Source organism: Schistocerca americana, chromosome 1 (genome assembly GCF_021461395.2).
Source record: "Schistocerca americana isolate TAMUIC-IGC-003095 chromosome 1, iqSchAmer2.1, whole genome shotgun sequence".
Lineage (NCBI taxonomy): Eukaryota > Metazoa > Arthropoda > Insecta > Orthoptera > Acrididae > Schistocerca > Schistocerca americana.
The window spans coordinates 719,480,779-719,502,420 of record NC_060119.1 but is presented as its reverse complement, the minus strand read 5'-3'; the positions used below and the strand labels follow the sequence as shown (position 1 = coordinate 719,502,420).

At 39.8% G+C, this 21,642-nt stretch overlaps 2 protein-coding genes across 2 annotated transcripts in view; one reads left to right on the top strand and one right to left on the bottom strand.

Annotated features, from left to right (window-relative positions):
- The window catches only part of LOC124610273 (ejaculatory bulb-specific protein 3-like), a 32,289-nt gene extending 30,932 nt beyond the window's left edge, over window positions 1–1,357 (top strand). The window contains exon 3 of the mRNA XM_047140145.1: window positions 1,194–1,357. Coding sequence (XP_046996101.1) covers window positions 1,194–1,211 — 18 coding nt within the window. The 3' untranslated portion in view covers window positions 1,212–1,357. The remainder of the gene's footprint in view (window positions 1–1,193) is intronic.
- The window catches only part of LOC124593828 (peripheral plasma membrane protein CASK-like), a 703,051-nt gene that overhangs the window by 163,517 nt on the left and 517,892 nt on the right, over window positions 1–21,642 (bottom strand). The window lies entirely within an intron of this gene.

Sequence of the window (21,642 nt, the reverse complement as noted above, 5' to 3'; positions counted from 1 at the left end):
GAGGGGAACTAAAATTCGCGTTCATGTACAGAAGCAGCACAGCTTAATTGAATGTCGTTAAAAATAACTGAGCAGTACGAATTTCAGTTCGTATAATAAGCCAGCACATAAATTTACGAAACCATGACGAATGAGCTGAATAACATGGTACTGGTCCCCATCTCCACGAAATAGCAAACAGATCCCACATTGAAAACTGCACACGCGTCTTGAGGTGAAATCAACACGACTTTTCACCTCCTTTTTCCCCAAAAAAGGAATTAACACGATCACAGTGACCAACAGCCGCTTATTTAAAAAAATATCCAGTGTAAAACATCACAACTGTTCTTCAACACTGATTGAGACTGACCAATCTAGGCGCTGCAGTCTGGAACCGCGAGACCGCTACGGTCGCAGGTTCGAATCCTGCCTCGGGCATGGATGTGTGTGATGTCCTTACGTTAGTTTGGTTTACGTAGTTCTAAGTTCTAGGGGACTAATAACCTCAGAAGTTGAGTCCCATAGTGTTCAGAGCCATTTGAACCATTTGAGACTGAACAATTCCTACCTAGCCTTGCCTTACAGATAATAAACTTCGGTAAGTTTAGAAAGACATGTCTCCACTTATCACGATTTCCAGGACTGGCACGTATGTTTCATTGTGAACTGAAGCTTTAGTTTCACCACAGAGGCTACTGGGTAGGCTTGGTAAGTTACAGTAAGCCGAAATCTGTTTTCCTCATTCACTTTACTGCATTACATGCAAATAGTGAATAAGGTGGACGACGATATGATGCTTAACGATTATCGTTCATATTGCCTTCCTCCGCAAATACAGGAGCATGGACAATTTAATGTAGCTTTAAACGTGAAATATCTCTCCTCATCAAGTCGGTACTATCATAAACCGCAAAGAAATCACATAAATCCTTTGGTAAAAAGTACGCCTTCATTTGCCCTCTGATCTAGATAACTTAAAAAATAACGATGAAAATGCTATATCCTAGCACTTCTATTTCCCATACCAAATCAAATGTATGTATCCACTTTGTTGATTAGTTTTAATTCTAGTAACAGGTCTCTGTTATCAATACTGCAGTGAGAAAACAGCAGAATCTGATCCGAAAAAAGTGCGAACTCCTAAAACATTTATGATCTGTAACTAATGCTTTATATTGTCTCCTATAGATAGTGTGATTTTCCTGTTACAGGGGCGATTCCGGAGGTAATAACCAACAAGTGCAGGAGGTGCACGCCCACACAGCTCGCTAATGTAAACAAGCTGAAGGCCTTCCTCCACCAGAACTATCCGGGTGTCTGGGAGCAAGTGGAGAGCAAGTATAGTAAGGCTTGATCGCACTCTGAAGACTGATTGAATCACGCATTTAATTTATTTATAAACAACATTTTTATGTCGACAAATAAACTAATTCTTTTCAAAAATTATCAGTTTTTGACTGTAGCACTTAGGCTAAATCGTTTACCCCAAAGTTAATCATCCTGTATCGCGCTACTGTTTCGTACTGACGTTGAGAGAGCTACATGTGAAGTATTTCTCTACAGCCTAAGTATTGCACTACACGTACATCCTCTCTCTGATGTTACAATATTGCCATACAAACGTAAGAAGTGTCTGTTCAATACTTAAGATGTTTGGTTAATTCCTGGAAACTTCCTACACATGCACCAATAATGTAACATTTACTCCCTAGACGTCTGTGAACAAAGCTCGAATCCCTGTCAATAAATCGCCTTTCGCTTTGGTAATGAAGCTGAGGAGAACACCAACAGGAGTCGGCGAACACTTACTTAACTGCACTGAGGCATAACTGTGGCATTTAGCCTATCAGAGCGTAGACATGTTCAGCTTGTTGGGGCCTCTCTTGACAAGTGAAGCGGACGAGTTAATGTTCATATGTGCAGAGATGTTGATTTGATTTATAACCTAGCTATCTAATATTTTACTATCCCTCTTTTTCTTTGTTTTTAAAGAGAATATTTTGTGATATTTTAATACGAAGTCGAAACCAATCATGATACCAGACATTCAGTCAGTTACGTTACTCACAACAGTATGAGTTCAGACTCCTGCGGGATGTGGGATGTAGGATGGAAAGGAAAATATTTGTACGCTCAACGTATTTCCCTTTTGTCCTCCACAGAAGTTCGGTACCCTTGTTATGATTTCATGACGAAACCGAGGGAAGATCTCTCGGTTGAAGAGCATCTAATGGGAAATCCTCAGTCCTTGGTGACCCACATTGACTAGTGAATAATAATATCACTAGCACAGGAGTCGCTCCAAAGTGTTTGTGTCATTCAATGGAAAGGAAAACGACAGGCAAAATGCAGCGTTAAAAATAAAGCACCGCAGTGCTTGAACGTCTAACGCAGATAAAACCTACAACTTCATGTTAAGTAAAACTGAAAATCTGATTCGGTAATTCCCCCTTACGAAAAATGTTTGACAGTTTGTCTTTTAGCTACACTGTTTCGCGAAGTTGTTAGTCTCGATCCGAAAGATAAATAAAACCCTCAAATTACAAGCAAGATACAAATCTCAGCCAGAGTTGATACAATTATCAACAACTGACGACATTACTGTTACGGTAAAAATAACATTACACGAAGATAATGCTCCCTTACAGTTCCGTGCCGTTTTGTTTCTGTTAGCTGTCTCACCAATATAGTCGAGCTTTATGGATACCATATTTCTCACAAGAAGAATACCTCACAAGAGACACTGACTTCTATCTTGGTCCCAATAACGTATAGTTCACAGTAACTTTGAAACTGTAAAAGCTGAAAATATGTGATAAAAATACTTAAAAGACGCCCCATTAGCATAATTCATAATAAAAGTTTTGCTGTTCAAATGGCTCTGAGCACTATGGGACTCAACTGCTGTGGTCATCAGTCCCCTAGAACTTAGAACTACTTAAACCTAACTAACCTAAGGACATCACACACATCCATGCCCGAGGCAGGATTCGAACCTGCGACCGTAGCAGTCGCACGGTTCCGGACTGCGCGCCTAGAACCGCGAGACCACCGCGGCCGGCAAAGTTTTGCTGTCAAACGGTATGTAAGTTATTGTCAACGGTATTTAAGTAAGTCTAACACGAACTATGCCGCTAATGAGTTTTTAGACAAGGAACCTAGTCTCAGTTTACGAACAGCAATGTTTTTAGCTGCAAATTCATCCGGTCCACTAAATCACTTGGTGGTTTAACATTCCGTTGAAGACGAGTTTATTAAAGACGGGACACAATCTCCGATTAGGCAACTATGTGAAATCATAACGGTCGCGCCATTTTTAAAGGAATTATTCCCTTATTTGCCTTAAATGATTTTGGGAAACAAGGAAACCCCCAATCTGAATGGCTGGACGGGGAACTGGATCGCTGTCCTCCCGAATACGAGTACAGCGGCCTAGCACTGTACCCCAGTGCTACAACCATAACGGTAAAATAATGTATATTCTATGAAAATCGTTACCATGCAGTGAAGCAGAAATATCATCGAATTATCAGCTGATAACTCAAAATTATATTACTTTAGTGCAATGTGAATCTTGACAGACCCGCCTGCGAAAGAGCTAACAATCCCACTGTATTCTGTGCGTCTGCTTTCTGTGAACCCAACTACCACAATTCAGCCAGCCGCGGTGGCCAAGCGGTTATAGGCGCTCCAGTCTGGGACCGCTCCGCAGCTACGGTCGCAGGTTCGAATCCTGCCTCGGGCATGGATGTGTGTGATGTCCTTAGGTTAGTTAGGTTTAAGTAGTTCTAAGTTCTAGGGGACTGATGACCACAGATGTTAAGTCCCATAGTGCTCAGAACCATTTGAACCACAGTTCAACAGGGTACACATTCTTTGTTAAGAAGCGGTGGTAATGACTGTCGGCGGAAATGACAGCAATTTGTTGAATGTCACGTGCAACATGTTTCTAAAAATACACTGACAGCAAGTATCTGAAGAGTTTGTAATATGCTCGACAATATATAAAAGATTTTTATTGGCTGGGATAAAGCTGCTGCTGCTTTCATGGGATCGTTAGAAAAACGTGTGAAAGTGATATCAGAAGGAAATGACGTTTTAATTTATTGATGTACGAGTGTTTGAGAAGACCGAGCGAGGTATGAATCCTCTTAACACAATACTCCCCGCTGAGTTCGAAACAATTCAATATTTTTAAAAACTTCAATAGCCTCTCAACAGACTCTTCATAGAAGTTATCTTCCCGCTCATCTAGATACACTCGGAATCTAATATTTTTGCGAAAGAAAATGGTGGCTGCTCCAGATCGATTGTCTGGGGAAACGAAAAGTATGGATGGATTTTGCCAGCCCGGAAGAACATGTCCAGTCTCGTCACAAAAGACAAAACTACCAGTAACAAAGTTACTTTTGTCCCTGTAAAACAGCTGAGTATTGGTCATTGCTACACTAACGGCGTAGTTGTGTCTGAAATTAAAAAAAAAAATAGATTCAAAATTATTATTCACTTATTCAGGACCAGAATACTGTAATCTGGCAGAACAAATTCAGTTTCATCGTATGCCTTTGGTAAAGTGAACACATATTCATTAAAACACGTGTACTCGAAATTGTTCTTCAGCGCCTCATTCATGAAACGATGTACGGATGTGTAACTGCTACGGTTTCCTAGAAGAAATAACATTTGAGTAACTAGTACACCGAAAGACACAGCTGTAATAGTTTGAGTGCTGTTGACTTCGATACGAATGCGTAACGCAAAGAAAAACGTAACTACAACAAAATTATTGAAGTTTTGTGCGTTAGGGACATTTCTTACGCTCCCATACATCGTCCAAAAAGCAATGGCGGCGACCGAGCTGAGTGTGTTACCAACGCGACGCCAAAAGGAACTAGAGTGTTATGCTTGAACGTCGTCCGATGACATCCAAGAACCGTTATCACTTTCTCTGCGTCAGAAGCCGGAAGCAGCGCATGCTAACGCCTGGTCGTGTAATAGCTTCTACGTAGAACGTGTGTCTCACGCTATGCTGTCTCACTGGGCCGCAAATTCTTGTTCCAAGCTGTTCAGTTCAGAAAAACAACTAGAAGAAACTTAACGATTTAAGAACTGTAGAATACTCTTCCAAATTATATTACAATAAATTGTGGCAGCATTCGAAGACCTGAGATATAGTAACAGCTCCACGAGAGACGCATTAATTCACCCCGTTCAAACTGACACAGCTGAGGCTCAACGTACTGTGATTAAAATAATCCAATTTCGTACATAATTTTCAGTTCATATTTCAATCGAGTCCTTTTCAAGGTACTGTCTTTTTTTTTGCCTTTTTATGATTATATTACTTAGCTTGGTCTACCGCGTTTCAAATACAAAGTGAAACGTAGGCAGCTGACCGCGAGAGAGAGACACACACAGAGAGGGAGTGTGTGTGTGTGTGTGTGTGTGTGTGTGTGTGTGTGTGAGAGAGAGAGAGAGAGAGAGAGAGAGAGAGAGAGAGAGAGAGAGAAATAAAGGAAGGAATGTAAAAACTTTGGTGCTACTTGTCGCAAAACCTTGTTCGATATATTCAACAGTTCCAGAAGTGTATCAGCTTAATAACTGAAGTTAACTAGAGTCATTGGTAATGCCATTAATAAGTTAAGTACAATTCCGGAGAATCCCAAGTCTTCTGCCGCAACGACTCTCTCAACGATGGCACTGAGATTGTACGATTCCCACTTGTAAATCGGTCAACCACTTATATTTCTTTCTTAGTGCAGATTTGTAATTATACAAGCGATTTTGAACGTTCTTTTAGTGCTTAATGGGTGAAATGAGTAAGTCTCATTGCCAAGGACACTTTGAAATTTTCCCGCTTTGTACTACGTGCTAATCACTTATGCAGATTATCTCCAATAACCGTAAATTAGTGATTATTTTCTTTCTCTACCCTCTCAACACTTAAATTGTGTGTCTGTAAGTAGCCATACCATTCGACAAACATTATTAGTGAATATGCTTCTCTTGAGCTTAATCAAGGCATTCAAATTAGTATCTGTGGTCTCCGTGAGCCATAATCCTTTTTATATCTCTCCTTTATACGTAAGCGTCTTTGCTTTGTTCATGTCTTCTTGGTTCTTGTGTGCCATATGTGTTGTACGTCTGTTCGTTGTATATCATTTAGCACAGAGTGAGTGCAGTAGAATATGCTGGTTTGTATGAATATGAAGCAGTCTACTACAGTGTGCAGCAATATGTCTACCCGTGTTGTCAATACAAGTAGATAATCGGCGGAAACCGCGTGCGACTGCACTCTGAGCAAGTTACAACGTTTAAGAGTTGGTTTGGTTGGTTGGTTCGGTGTACAAAGTGACCAAGTGGTTAAGAGTTCAGGAATAACGTGTCGTTATCTGAACTCCAGGAAATACTGTTGTTCAAAACAAGGCTTGTTTTACTCAATGAAGATACGACCAATTATTTTATTAAAGTGCCGAAGATGAAACAACATGAGAACTACGGAGAAGGGGCAATCTGGAACGTGCTTATTCTCGAAAGACTGGTAAAATGTGTCTTAGAAGTAGCTGAAACAAAGATGACAAGGCTAGAGCGAAGAAATTCTTACTATTGATCAATCTTCACGTACGCACATAAAAAAATCAAAAACTGCAGTGGACTTGTGGCAGAAACTGAAATCGCTGTTTGACGACTCTAGCTTTGCAAGAAAAACAAACTTATTTGGTTCAAATGGCTCTGAGCACTATGGGACTTACCTTCTGAGGTCATCAGTCGCCTATAACTGAGAACTAGTTAAGCCTAACTAACCTAAGGACATCACACACATCCATGCCCGAGGCAGGATTCGAATCTGCAACCGCAGCGGTCGCTCGGTTCAAGACTGTAGAGCCTAGAACCGCTCGGCCACTACGGCCGGCGAAGAGTCTACATACAAGACGTAGCTTTCCTGCGCACAGCGGTCCGGTTCTAATACAGCTTTTTCACCGTTTCTTTTTTTGAACAAAATGTGCTGTCATATTAAAGTAACGAAGGCGTATGTCGACGAAACAGGAGCACGACTGTTCGGATACTATGTAAGGACCATATTTTACATCCATTTAAACAATGAATACAATTTGTCATCTGCATGGGGTGATGGGAGAAACGTCATCCCAAATACAGATACAGAGCACTTTTATAAAAATTATATCTAAGCAGAACAAAATCAATTTTATTTCATTTCACACACAGTCAGAACATGAGAGACTAAAACACAGGACCCAGTGAGGTTTCTGAAAGACGACTTGGCAGTTTCATAAAGAATTCCCCCATTCTGTTTTTCCGATGGTAATTACATATCGACGCGCTATCGCTTCGTATCAGGGCAAAACAAAATGACGTGATTCGAGTGACTTGGCTATGTGATTTTTGTATGTATTGTTTCCGGGAGAAGCACACTCGTACTCCACACACGGAAGTTAGACATCCTTTGGCAGTGGTTACGAAAGCAACGCAGCTAACGCCGACCAGAAGTGCAGACAGATTGGGTGCACGTCAATAACTGAGGACTGTGGCAGGAGATGGAGCATAGCCATCCATCACAGACTGCTATCGGAAACGGGGCTCGTATAGCACATGCGACACCCGGTTCCACTGGCATCATATCAACTACAGCAGTTCTACGGCACCAAATATATCCATTGGAACTGACGCTGCACAATGCTGCACAATTCTCCACAAACTGTAGACCTATTATTTGGACTACCTTCGGTGCTGCTACCAGGGAACAATGGTGGGGTACAGAAACGCAGACCATCGGGTACACACATACTTTTATCGCCATTTTTTCTAAAAGGGAACGTTTTTCACTTTTAGCTGGATTTTATTAGGCTATCATATTACACAGGAATGTCTCCTTCTAATGAGTGAATGAGATTCTACTGGTTTCAACTATCTTGCGTAAATGGGCAGTAAATGCCTACTTATGAGATAGTTTCTGAAGAAATATTTTAATCATTTAATATAACGAGCGCTGAAGATAGAGCAATACAGCACCGTAAAAATCGGCCATCTAAAAATATTAAAAAATGTCGTCTGCTATAAGTGCCACGCTAGAGAAATTGAGATATAAATATCTGGTTCCTAAAAGGAGTGTCACGAACAATACTGACGCGCTAATCTTATTAATGACGCACGTCCAGACAATCTATGTACAAATTTTGGAAGGTTTTTGATAGACTTCCGAGTGCTGCGCTGCTCCTTTCCGAATGCATCCAAAATACAATCAAGTTACATATTCAGAAAATGGTAACTCCAATAACACAGAGATAATGTAAGTACCATAGAAGACAAGAGACGAAATGGAAACATTGATAGGAAAGCCTACTGTAGGTGCTGAAGTGAAAATTTTATTTGGTGGTGGTGATGACGACGATGAATATGCCAACGGCGTTCTATACCTAACAGTGCGAAAATTTGTTGATGGTAGGTATTAATAAGGACACGAAATTACTTAATATGTTATATTGTTGAAGTAACATTTTTTAAGCAGAAAGGCAAAACCAAGACAAGTGTTTTTGGACTTCTAGTTGAGAGTTCGGTGCACCTTTGTTAGATGTTCAACCGACAGCAAGCGTGTCAGAAGCAGTAAACTACTGGTAATTCCATAGTACAAGGACGGTCCCAACCACCACTACACCTAAAGTTTTTTGGCGTCACACAGAACGAAGTTAAATCCGGATGTCTGGTGATAAAATTAAACTTGCCTTCTTCCGAACGCAAGAACTCTTATGCTTATTACCCGAGTACATCTAGCTCCGACATTCACCGAGGTGTATCGTCGTAGCTAGTTGTATCTGTGTCCACATTACATGAAGGAGTTCCCATTCGCAAGCGCTAGTAGATGGAATCGCCTTGAAGTTAAAGCAGAAAGCGGGCATCTGTCCCATGCTGTGGCTTCGCCAACAGCGCTCCGCACTACACGGAATCGATATCCATCGGATGGGCGCGTGCACAGACGCAGCACGCCAGGGGCGCTGGATTCGTGATCACAATGTGCCGCTGTTGCGGTGGCGCATTTCGTGTTTACTTCCCGTGAACAAACAACTCGCTGTGCGCATGCACGAGACTGCGTGGGCGGGAGGGGCAACGCTGAAAGGGAGGCCCTGCTGAGTGGAGCAGAAGCGAAGCATACTGCACGCTCTTTGCTCTGCACAGTTTACTGCGCTGGAGCAGGGGCGCAGCTGGCATGACTGAGTGTACTCCTAGGGAAGCGCGGAGCGCTGTTTTATCTCACAGACTGCAGACCGTTGAAGAGGCCTCTAAAGGACGCAGTGTACCTACAACATAGAGATTAACTTGTTGACTCGAATAATGTTAACGTATTTTATCAATATTTCTTGTAATCATGGCTACAGTAATAGCACAATGTGGATGTTTGACAGCACTAAGATGTTTAGTGTCAATTATTATACAAAACTTAGTGACAATAACGTTAACTATTTTCTGATACCGTCTTAGTGGCAATTCAGCAAATTTTAAATATTACTAAGGAGAAGTCGTAAAATATCACAATTTGTGACACTCACTGCCCCAAATGCGTCATTAAATTTTTTCGTGTTCTTTTTGGCCACGTACAGAACGACTTACAGCCTCCTCCTGTCGTTCGCTTGTGACTCCCGTGACGTGTGAATTCCCAGTGTAACGGATCTCTCATTTGTTTCCTTTACTTGAGGATTACCTCACGGCCAGTCACCATTTAGATGTTTGTACCTTTGACTATCACACTGGCGAAATCCGTTTAATCGTAGGCGATATTCCTGGCTTTGGAAATGTTTGACTTTTCTATTGCTATGGTGTATCAGTCACCGCCTGGATGAAAAAAATACCTTATGAATCATTGGAAATAGTTTAACAACCTCAGCTTCCATACTATTTCATATAAGTGCTCGATGCTGACAACAATTTATCATGAGGAACAAAAAAGGTCATAACCAATACGCAGTTCTGTTCATCTAACGGATTCGCAAAAGAAAGCTACTGTGATTCACGAGTGAGTAACGTTAATTCATTCGGTAAATGTTTGCAAGACTAATCTAAATATAAACAATGACCATATACTATGAACATGGAACTTGGCTCACGAATTTTTATATTATGCTGAAGGACAGTATTTCTATACCTTCCAACCATGTTAACCATCCCACATATTTTTGTGGAAAGAGTCGTAAGAATACTTGAAACGTAACTGGCATCAACTGCGACCTAAAACCGTAGAAGGAAGAACAAGGGTTCCGATCTGAATTCCAAAACTGATTATGTAATTAATAATTACTGCAGTTTGTTGTTTTTCGGTAGAATTGCTTCCCCTGCCCTTTTTTTTAATTAAAAGAGACGATCAAAAATTGTTTTACACGTAATTTCATCTTTTTCATACAAATTTAAATTTTAATTCTATTCATAACAGCGACACTTTCTAGCTATATTCTTTACTGCCTCCATACTTAACCACAGCAATGAGTGAAAATCTTACCAATGCCCCAATGAACTCGAACTGAACATAAAACTTTTGTGTAAGACGTTTATTACTAGGCTCCGGTACGCAGAAAGGGCAAGAGCGAGCAGTCTCTAATGCACGAAAGAACAAATATTAGCGTTTGGTTGTTTGGATGATATGGGAGAGGGGACCAAACAGCGAGGCATCGATCCCATCGGAGTAGGGAAGGGCGCGGAAGGAAGTCGACCATGTCCTTTCAAAGGAACCATGCCGGCATTTCCTGACGCGATTTAGGGAAATTATGGAAAACCTAAATCTGAATGGACGGACGCGGGTTTGAACCGTCGTCCTCCCGAACGCGAGCCCAGTGTGCCACATCGCTCGGTCGGTTAGGCTTTAACATTCCATCGACGACGAGATCGTTAACGACGAAGCACAGGGTGAGGACGGGGAAGGAAACAGACCGTGTCCTTTTCATATTTTGTTTGAACAACACTGACACTGAATAAGACTGTCACCGATCGATAAAACAATAGTAAACCTACCTCGTACAGGTCTGCTCGATCAAGAACACGAACACAGAGCCAGATGTTCTGGTTTGCATCATATGTCAGAAACAGTGAATAACAGTGTAATAAATGGAAGTTACTGTTGGAGTATTTTTATAAAATAACGATCACCATCGTCACTGCTTTGTCAGCTATCACAAAACGTAAATAAGTCTTATCCTTCTTCTTCAAGCAGTAACAAAAACTTATATTTAAAAAAAGAGCGTAGGCACCCTGTTTGCTTTCGGGGCTGCAAGTGAGCCTTCTACAGCTTCGTACGCCAACTGTGCCACGACACAACTATGCGTGGGAGCCCTTTCTCCGCGACTCAGGTGGAGTCAGTAGACAACTTCAAAATCAATGCCGCACACAGGCGGACTGGGTAATTTCCGGATGTGGGGAGTAAGACATATATAGGACAGCTAGAAGGCTGAGAAATATTAAAGAACGAGAAGAACGTCTCCATTTGTTCTTTCTTCACTTACAAGTGGGCATTCACTAACATTCCTCCCACACTGTCAAATCTTCAGACAATTGTGGGAAGAACGACGTTTTAGTTGAGCTACAGCTAGCCTTGTTGATCTGAGGACGACCGATACCGGATGAAATTGGTCATGTCGGTTGAAATTATTGCGATTGTGTTGGCTAAAAAGTTATTTTGAAACCTTCAGACAAAATGTTTTTGCCAAGGCGATTCCCCTGCATAACATTGACGACTGTGCCTAATGGAGTCTTGTGCGATAATAGGCCAATACGGCTGCAAAATACAGATATCCCTTAGAGCCATGGTTTTCAACCTTTTTGAAGTCGTCTCTCCCCTGACCAACTACGTTGTTTCCGTGATGCCCCTATAGGTTACCGTGCAAAATTGAAATAATTAATAAAAAGTTACCAATAATATACTACTTACTACAGTGATAAACTTGAGCTTGCTTTTTGCTACAAAACCTGTCAAATCTTGGAACGAAATTAGATACAGCTACCCTCATTTCCATCACCACAGGAAGTCTTGATCTGTACTTGGTTCTAATAACAGCCACTGACGAAAACCACCTTCGCAAAGGCAGGAGGCTGCAAAAGGAATTAACACCTTCCGTGCTTTCTTGCTCAAGCTTGGAATCTCTTTTCTTACTGAATACCTAAACGCTGACATTGATGAAAACTTCACTTTTAGTGAAGAATCTGATGAATGTTGTAACAATTCCTTCTCTTTTGCAGCACTGAACTTAGGAGAACCTTACTGAAGGGTTTTTGAACTCACTGAAACCTATCACAGTTTTCAGGAAAATGTTTTTCAAAATGAAGTTCAGATAAATGTCCTTCAATCATCGAAAAAATATCTGCTGGAAGGCTTGTCTCACTATTGTTAATAAAGTGCTGCAAGACGAAAAGCATTTCATTTCTCTAGAATCGTTCATTTTTCTGCTCCAAAGAAAAGCTTCTTTCTGAAGGCCCAAACTTTATCAACAAGCTGAATGAAACGAGTTTCACTACCTCGCACAGACTTTTTCAGTGTGTTTTAGTCCTCAAAGATATCATATAAGTATGCGACCTTTAATAGAATGTCAGTGTCTTAGAAGCACTTACCAGTGATACGATTTTCTGCTTCCAGGTAAGTACATACTTCTCGTCCAAGTTAAAAAATGCGCGTTAACATAAAACAAGAGAGATGTATGTTCCCAACCACCATATCGTAACAAATCTGTCTAAAAATTCTAGCTTTCTGAGGACAAATTATCAAAAGTTCACAACATTTATAACAGTATGCAGTATGTTATTTAGATCAACACTCAAATACTACGAAACATGTGCTTCGCCACGGATATGCAATGGATCCGCATGGTAATTGGAGCTTCGCCGCGGATAAGTGCTCTTATACCACTGTAACCACCAGTACACACTGCGGACCATCAGTGCACACACCAACAAAGTGAGCCCAGTTAATATGATGTTGTACAGAAGTTGTCCACGATTTCGAACAAATTTTTGCCTGTCGTAGAATCATTTATTTCCTTTAAAAAAATCCATCATTCCGTTACTTTTTTCATCAACAAATAGTACAGTGAAAATTAAATGAGCATCTCTACTGCTATCAATGGCCTTATCAAGCTGCAAACCAAAATCCCTCACCAGTTTTTTCTATAATTTTTCACGAAGATCCTATCTTACTTCTTGAATTCGATGACACGGTAGAGTCAGGCAAAACGCTGGGCTAAAGCTGTTTTGTCATGGATTCTGCAAGCATAATGGATACCATGTCAAACAGCACACTGTAGAATTATTCCTCCTGCAATCGTATGGGCTTTATTACATTTTGCTACTCGGCAAACTACACTGTAGGTCGCTAGATGTGGTTTATTCGAGATTTTCGTCTGCTTAGAAAATGATAGCTTTTCTCCTTTCGTTTGACTCAAGTTTTCTAAAAAAAATTATTATCTTGGTTTGATCATGTCGTTCTTATGAACACTTTCTAATAATTTTCTAAGTAGCATACATTCAACAGCGAGTACTTTCAAGCACAAGACCACTGTGAACCGTCTTCATTGTTCAGAACACTGCACGTGAAACCAGCTAGCGTCGTTTTTCTGTATATTCGTTTCGTACCTTCATTACCAACTTCCCTGTTGTCCTACACAAGTTCTCGCTTTTACTTCCTAATGACAAATTCAAGAACTTTTCAATAGTTTATCGCCTTTATCAACATACTAACGAGTCTCTACATAATAAAAAATGGTTAAAAGCTCAACAGTAACTGCTGGTGCAAAGTACTAAGTGTAACGCGCAATAGTTCAGATTCGAAGTTGTGACTGCTTCCGCTGGCTGGTCAACGTCTGTAGTGCAATTCCAACGAGGCTACACAACTACCTTCTTTGACCCCCTACTGGTAAACAAATCCACGGCGCCCCAGGCGGTCATTCATGGCGCACCATGCCTGCGCGGCGCACAGGTTGAGTATCACTGCCTTAGGGGAAACACACATTCAGAAACCAGAAGAAAAATTTTTAAAAATAGTCAGGAACCAATGGGACTCATAAGTTACCGCTATTGTATGGTATGTTCACCATCCATGATGGATTAAAGGCATTTTCGGTTCGTCTCCAGTTCTTTGAGTTAAGCACTGATTGTAAAGGCACAGTTCCACGAAATACCATCAGCTTTCCGAAACAGCCGGAGTTACATACAAATAGACTCATTATTCTTGCCCTATTACAGAGGCCAACGAAAAAAGGGAAGTTGACAGTTAACGTTCCATGATATCACTATCACAGATGGAACGCTAGCTCAGTTGGGTGGGTACTGAAAGAATTGGCGTTTGCCGTGCTGCTAATCGCTGAAAATAATTTAGAGAAACTACGGAACACGAAAACACAATGAAAGGACGAGGTTTTAGAACCCACTCCTCCAAAATACGAGGCGTGCTTCTAGTTATTACACCACTTCACGCATAGTGTAGATTGGTACTCGTGTCTAGTAACATGGCAAATTAAATAGTATTTGGCGACTGAACGGGCCTGACTGGTGAATTTACTCTTCGACTCAACATCTTTGAGTGGAATCCTACCTATCAATACACAAAATAGTAGTAAACTCATCTTCATCGTCATCACCACCACCTTCATCATCATCAGCCAGCGGACATTCGCTGCTGTATGAAGATCTGAAGAGTTTTCACGTACTACGATTTTTTGCAATCTGCATCCATGTTGCTGCGGTATGTTTTCAAATGCTAGCTACTCATCTTCCATTACATCATTGCCCCAGTCTCTTCTTATCTCTTAGAATCCAATAAAGAACTTCCTTGGTCCCTCTACCATCCATTCGTCTGGCTGAAGTACCACCCACGTGTATTTCATTTTCGTTAGGGTTAAGTCCACTCCAGTTCGTTCTCTGATCCATTTGCTTGTCTTCCATCTCTCCTAGTAGTCGCAATCTGTATCTCTCCAATGATCTCTGCGTAATCACAACCACATTCGAAAAATGGTAACACACACTGATTGTAAAGCTACCTTTTCAGATGCACCAAAAGAAGTTGTTACGAGAGCACGCCTGCATTATTTTATTCTTATATTTATTTGTTTTATTTCCACCTGATTACCTTCTAGCCCAACTGCGCCACTCAAAATTATCAAGACGATGGAAGTACGTTAGTTGAAATTTTAGTGTTAGAAGTGGAAATAGGTCAGTAAAATTGTGGGATTGGCATTTTATTATTCATTTATAAAGAGTTCATTTATAGAGAACTACACTGGAGCATACAGTATTATGAGCACTGGTGCAGGCAGCATCCACCTGCAAAGACCACAGGCTGGGAGATGGTTGCTGACTTGGTGGAGGGGAGCGTGGAGGGGTTGGGAGAGAATTAAACACTACTGTGCAGTCGTTGACTGGGTATGGGAGCAAGAGAAGTGGAGGAGCTGACACACTTTCCTGATCACAGCTGCAGTCTGGGACAAGTTTCTTGCGCAATCTGCAACTGCATAGTGTGCATGCATGAGCTGTAAAAACCCAGAACAAACCTGCATTTTTCCCCACACATTCGAATCCAACCAAGCTACGTAACTGCATTTTTCCTATGCAACTGCCTGAGCTGAAAACAAAAATGATATGATGTGAGGTTTGGCTATGTATGCTGCAGGTATCAGCATAAGAATAAGTCAGGTGTGGCCCTGTGATACGTAGACCATATTGTAAGAGGTCCGAGCAGATTTTAGGTAATTTACAGAGAGTACGTGACTTAGATTCCGAACAGTCACAAACAAACAGATTAGCATAGAAACCTGAACGTGTTCAGACATTCAAAGACGAAAATTTTGATTACAAGCACTTTCCATCCGTGAGAAAATTTAAAGTATTTAAAAATGACAGAACACAGATTCACCCCTTGGATTGGATACAACAATTTAGCTTTGCTTTTCCACCAACTTGGCCCATAACACACAAACTTGAATTTATTTGCAGTTTTTTGGAAGGCGAACCGGCAACTCGTATGAGACCGATCGCGAGACAATGCTACTCGGTAGAAGAATTTCAGAATGCTTTTCTGTCAGCGTATTGGAATCAAGGATCAATTAATTAGTTTACCGAATTATGAGAACTCGAATTTTCCCACTGTCACGCAATTTTTTAACACATGGTCCAACAAAACCAGTACTTAAGTGACCCATACAGTGAATCTGCACTTATCCAATTATGTATTTCTAAATTACCACGATCATTAAGAGTATCACTTTTAACAGGTCAGCAGAAAGAAAATATTTCGGCATTCAGAGATCTGTTACAGCTTTTGGAAGTTGTAATGGATCTGGGAGATGTTATTTTTTTACCGTATTTGTCGATACCGAATTGTAAATGTTTTTTTTATATTTTTGTCAGAACTTATTATAATTTGTCTTATTATATGTTAATTTACTTCTGTTTTTGAGAGTAAAAGCATATTGATTACTATTAGAAAATGTATCGAAGAATAGCAAAGAGACTGATAACAAGTGGAAACTTGTGAATTGTGTAAAATATTTTTGACGTTGGAGTCGTCTTTGACTATAGTCAGTCGGCAGCTAACTCTTGGTGTGTGTTGACGGAAGAACAATGTGAAGGTCGCCGTCATAAATAGTTTTGAATTATGTTACTATTATTTTTGTATTAACTAAAAAGAAGAAACTACATTTGAAGAAACTGTATTTGAAACACCAAAATGAGAGAAATACGTTGAACCACGTCTTTTCTGCAGCCGACAACGATGCATTGTGGAATCATACTTAGACAACTGAAGCCAAGACTAATATCGCCTTGCAAGCGTCTAACGGAAAAGGTACTGTCACGAAATATGGCAAATTTAAGTAAATAAAAAATAGTGATCATATTTTCAACTTGTGTCTTAGCCGGGATGCCATATTTCAAAGTTCAACAATCAGATTATTCCTTCATAAACAAAAATTTTGCACATCACAACCAAGGCCACCCAACATACAGTAATTACTATCAGCCGCGCTATTTCAATAGCAAAGGTAATAGACGCTCCAGGAACGACAACCGCGAGAACTTAAAATACCAGACAAAAGTTTAATTATCAGTATCGTCAAAATTACCAGCAACCGCAACCACATTTTGGTAACAACAGAGGTTTTTCCCAACAACAGCACCAAAACCAGCCGGTTAGCATACCTAACTAACAATGTAATGTGCAAGGTCAACCAAGCTTTAATGTTTCGCCGCCTACACGTATAGCGTCGGCTCCGCCAAATAGTAACGCACAGCAACAAGGAAATCAGTACGTACAGAAAACACACCATTTCAACTCATATCGCAATGCACCGTATAGAAATGACTATCATAATAGACGTAAAAGTAATGAGCACAATTTTCAACGTACGTTTAATAACAGTCGGTCTTACCAGCAGCAGAATCATCCGCAACAACAGATTATCATGAATGAACCAGACAGTAGATATCATCCCGAACGTAATACGTAAGGAAGAAATAACAGAACCGTACAAATAGTTGAAATGCCACAGTATCCTCCCGCGAATAACAGCACGTCAGATAGAATTTGACTAGATACAGTGCAGAATGAATTTTCCAGCAACGCAAGCAATACTTTTGACACAGAGAATCTTGTTCACGAGAATGTTGTTACTTTTGACGACATCCGAGACACTCTTTTGCAGGAAAAACCAGTTATTCAAAAAACCATTTCCCATCCTGTCATTGAAGTAAAGACTGGACCATCCAAATTTTCAGCAGTAATCGATTCTGGATCACCTATGTCGGTTATGAATGAAGAAACTTTCAACGAATGTAACAAAGAGAATACCTATCCTACGTTACCATTAGGCAAAACTAAAGTAAAAGGAGCAGTATCTAGTAAAGCAGTAAATGTAGAATTACAGACACATTTATCATTTTGTATTGTAGGTCATACGTTCCACTCAAATTTTTGGATTGCTCCCTTATTGACAACAGACGTTATTTTAGGTACGAATTTTCTGGTACAACACGACGCAATTATTGACTTTCAAAATTCCTACTTAATGTTAAAGGATGAAAATGTACAACTGGCATTAGAATTTCAGCACTCTTTATCTGCAGAAGAACAAACAATTAATCGGACAGAGGTCATTTCTGCATCACGTAACACGGACTGTCATTCCACATTGTTCACAGATACGTATGTTCACAACTATTATACACCAGACGAAGCCGACTATGACGTTATGCAGATGATTTCTGATAAAGTTAAACACAGCAGTACAAATACAGACGACGAACGCACGCAACTACGCAAAATTCTTTTGCAGCAGTAGCAAGCTCCAGTTTTTGACAACATCCCTGGTACTATGTCCGGTTTTATGTATGAATTTCAAGTTAAACAGCACGACACGTTTAAAGCAAACATTATCCCATTCCGTATATTCACAGAGAACAAGTTAAGAAAGAATTGCAAGCTATGCTTGACCAAGGAATTATTGAACCGGCAGTTAGTCAGTACATAAACCCGCTCCATACAGTTAAGAAAAATGATGGTTCACTTCGCCTCGTACTTGATTCGCGTCACATCAACGACTTATTATTAACGTTTATTCGCGGTTTGAATAGTATACTTCCGACAGAACTTAAAAGACAGAATCACAACGTATGTTGACGACATTCTTATTGCAGAAGCTAACTGGTCTGAACACAATCTGATTCTTGAACAACTGTTGCAAACTTTTCGTGCACAAGGACTCACAGTTGATCTTAGCAAATCATACTTTGGCAAAACTTCTATACAATTTCTTGGACATGTAATTTCAGCAGAAGGCATTGCGCCTGACCCGGAAAAACTTCAAGCTTTGTGAGACATTACTGTTCCTACGACGAAGAAACAATTACGCAGCTTTCTGGGATTAACTTTTTTCGTAAATTTATTCATTACTCTGCTTTAGACACCCCTAGATTATGTCAATTGACAGGTAAAAACACTATTTGGTCGTGGGATAGCCAAGCGCAGTCTGAATTTGTCAATGTGAAACAAGCTTTGTTGAATGCACCTCTTTTATCACATCCAGATCTTGCTAGAAATGTTTCCATTGCCACCGACAGTTCTAACACAGCTTTAGGCGTACACATTTTTCAGGAAATTGAAGAAGACGGTAATACAATAATTAAAAACATCGCCTTTGCAAGTCGCATTCTGTCACCTGCTGAACGCAATTATTCTGTTACAGAACTTGAAACATTATGTGTTGTATGGGCATTTAAGAGAGTTAGGCATTTTCTTTATGGAAGACATACGACCATTTACACAGATCATAGAGTCGTTCAGTTTTTACTTTCAGCAAAATTTACACACGACAGGTTAAGCAGATGGAAACTTTATTTACAGGAATTTAATTTTACAATTGTTCACATTCCCGGTACACAAAATATTGTAGCAGACGCACTATCCCGTTCTCTCAGCAACAATCAGCAAGACATCGCAACCAACTTCTGCCAAGCAAATTTTAGCATCATGTATATTCAACAAATTGCATTCGAAAATTTTATTTCGGCATCATTACATAGCACAGGAGCAGAGTAAAGACAACGTATGGAAAGAAATAAAACACCTTTGGCAAGATAGGAATAATGTTACCATTAGAAACCATTACACTGTACGCAATAATATTCTGTTTCGCCGCTCTCTCCCTGACAGCAACAACTGGTTACTATGCATTCCTGACGAACTTGTTAACAAATTAATTTGGTATACTCATTTAAGTTACGCACATTACGGAGCCAGAAAATGTTTCCTTATACTGAGACAGAACTGTTATTTTGCCAACATGGAGAAACGTATTCGACGAGTTTTAGCGTCATGTAAAATCTGCCAGAAAGCTAAGTCAGACACGACTTCACATACTCCTCCGTTACATCCCATTGTACCTGTTAAATTGAGACACATGGCCGCTGTAGACATTTTTGGTCCGATTCCCAGAACCAATAGAGTTTTTTGCTACATCTTTGTCGCTGTTGAACTCACTTCAAAATTTGTAACCTTCACTCCGTTACGCAAAGCTACTGCTAAATCGATTTCGAATGCATTTGTAAAACATTTTCTATTTCATGTAGGGCATGTATTGAAAGTAATTTCCGACAATGGACCACAGTTTCCATCTGCTATATGGACACGTTTGTTACGAACAAGAAACATTTCTCCGATCTATATATCCAAGTATCACGCTTCTTCCAACCCTTGTGAAGGAGTAATGAAAGAAATTGGTAAACTATGTAGAATATACTGCCATAAAAAACATTGACTGGGACACACACATACTATCATTCCAGGATGTAATTAACTGCATACCAAATGAATCTACTACGCTATCTCCGACTGTTATACTGAAAAATGTTGAACCACCTAACAAAATTAAAGAATTAGCATCCCTTCCTACCTCTCGTCGACTACGACACCATGAAATAATTGACATTGCACTCAACAACATCAAACGTGCCGCAGAGCGCCGGAGAAGACAGAAAAAACAGGTTTGTACACGCCGTGACTTTCACATTGGACAGAAGATATTAGTACGCACACATTATTTATCCAACAGAGGAAAGAGTAGATGTAGTAAATTTGAGCTTCTATACGCAGGTCCATATCGAATTCGCAGCATTCCCCACCCCAATGTAGTACACGTCGAAACTTTGAGAACCAGAAAAAGCAAAGGCAATCACCATGTCCCCAATAATAAACCCTTTATTGAATGAACATACTCTATGATTTATCACACTGTAATGCCATTTCCTGAATTTTATACGACCACTTATGCAATTATATTTATATGAACACTTACTGATGATTATCATATTTTTTCTTGGCAAGTGCCCGGCAAGGTAAGGTTAGCAGGTCGCTTTTCTTGTCGTTATATATCAGACGGTGCACATTTTCCATTTTTTGTGTATGTATGATTGTTTTCCTGTTTTGTTTGTATACACTACGAAATCTTTAAGATATAACGACCACCAGTTGACTTTGACATTTTTCCTTATGATATCTCAGTATCTTGACTATTTTACATTTTTTTTGCTACTAAATTATGATACTCTGTGTACTTTTTTTTTTGCACTTGAAAACTATATGTTTTTGACATAATATGTTTTCTGTCATGCTATGCTGTATGCTTAATTATATCACTAGAAACAAGTTTTTATTTAATGAGTATATGATTTAAATGCAAGATATTAATCCTTATTCATCATTTTCAGAAAGCAGTGATGTGTAAAAGAAATAACTTAAACAAACCACAGTGGATTACTATGAAATGGGAATTTCACCTTCGGAATGAACGAAAGAAAATGCAATACCATGTCATGAAGAGTAAATGGATCAGAATTAACAAGCATTAACAAGAATATACTATACACATCGTATGACAGCAGTCTTAACTAATTATTTTTCTTTCAGAATACGAGGCGATTGATGCAGGCTGTCAGAACTACATATCTTGGTTTTAGTGATGAAATATGTTAGAAATAAGAAACTCTATACTATGAATAGTTGTATGAAGTAAATGGTAATATGAATAATGAATAATGAAGTGTCGTTTTTGCAGATGATAATGAATGATGATGAAGAGAGATATGAAGAATATGCTAATATGAATAATGAAGTTTTTCTTTGCA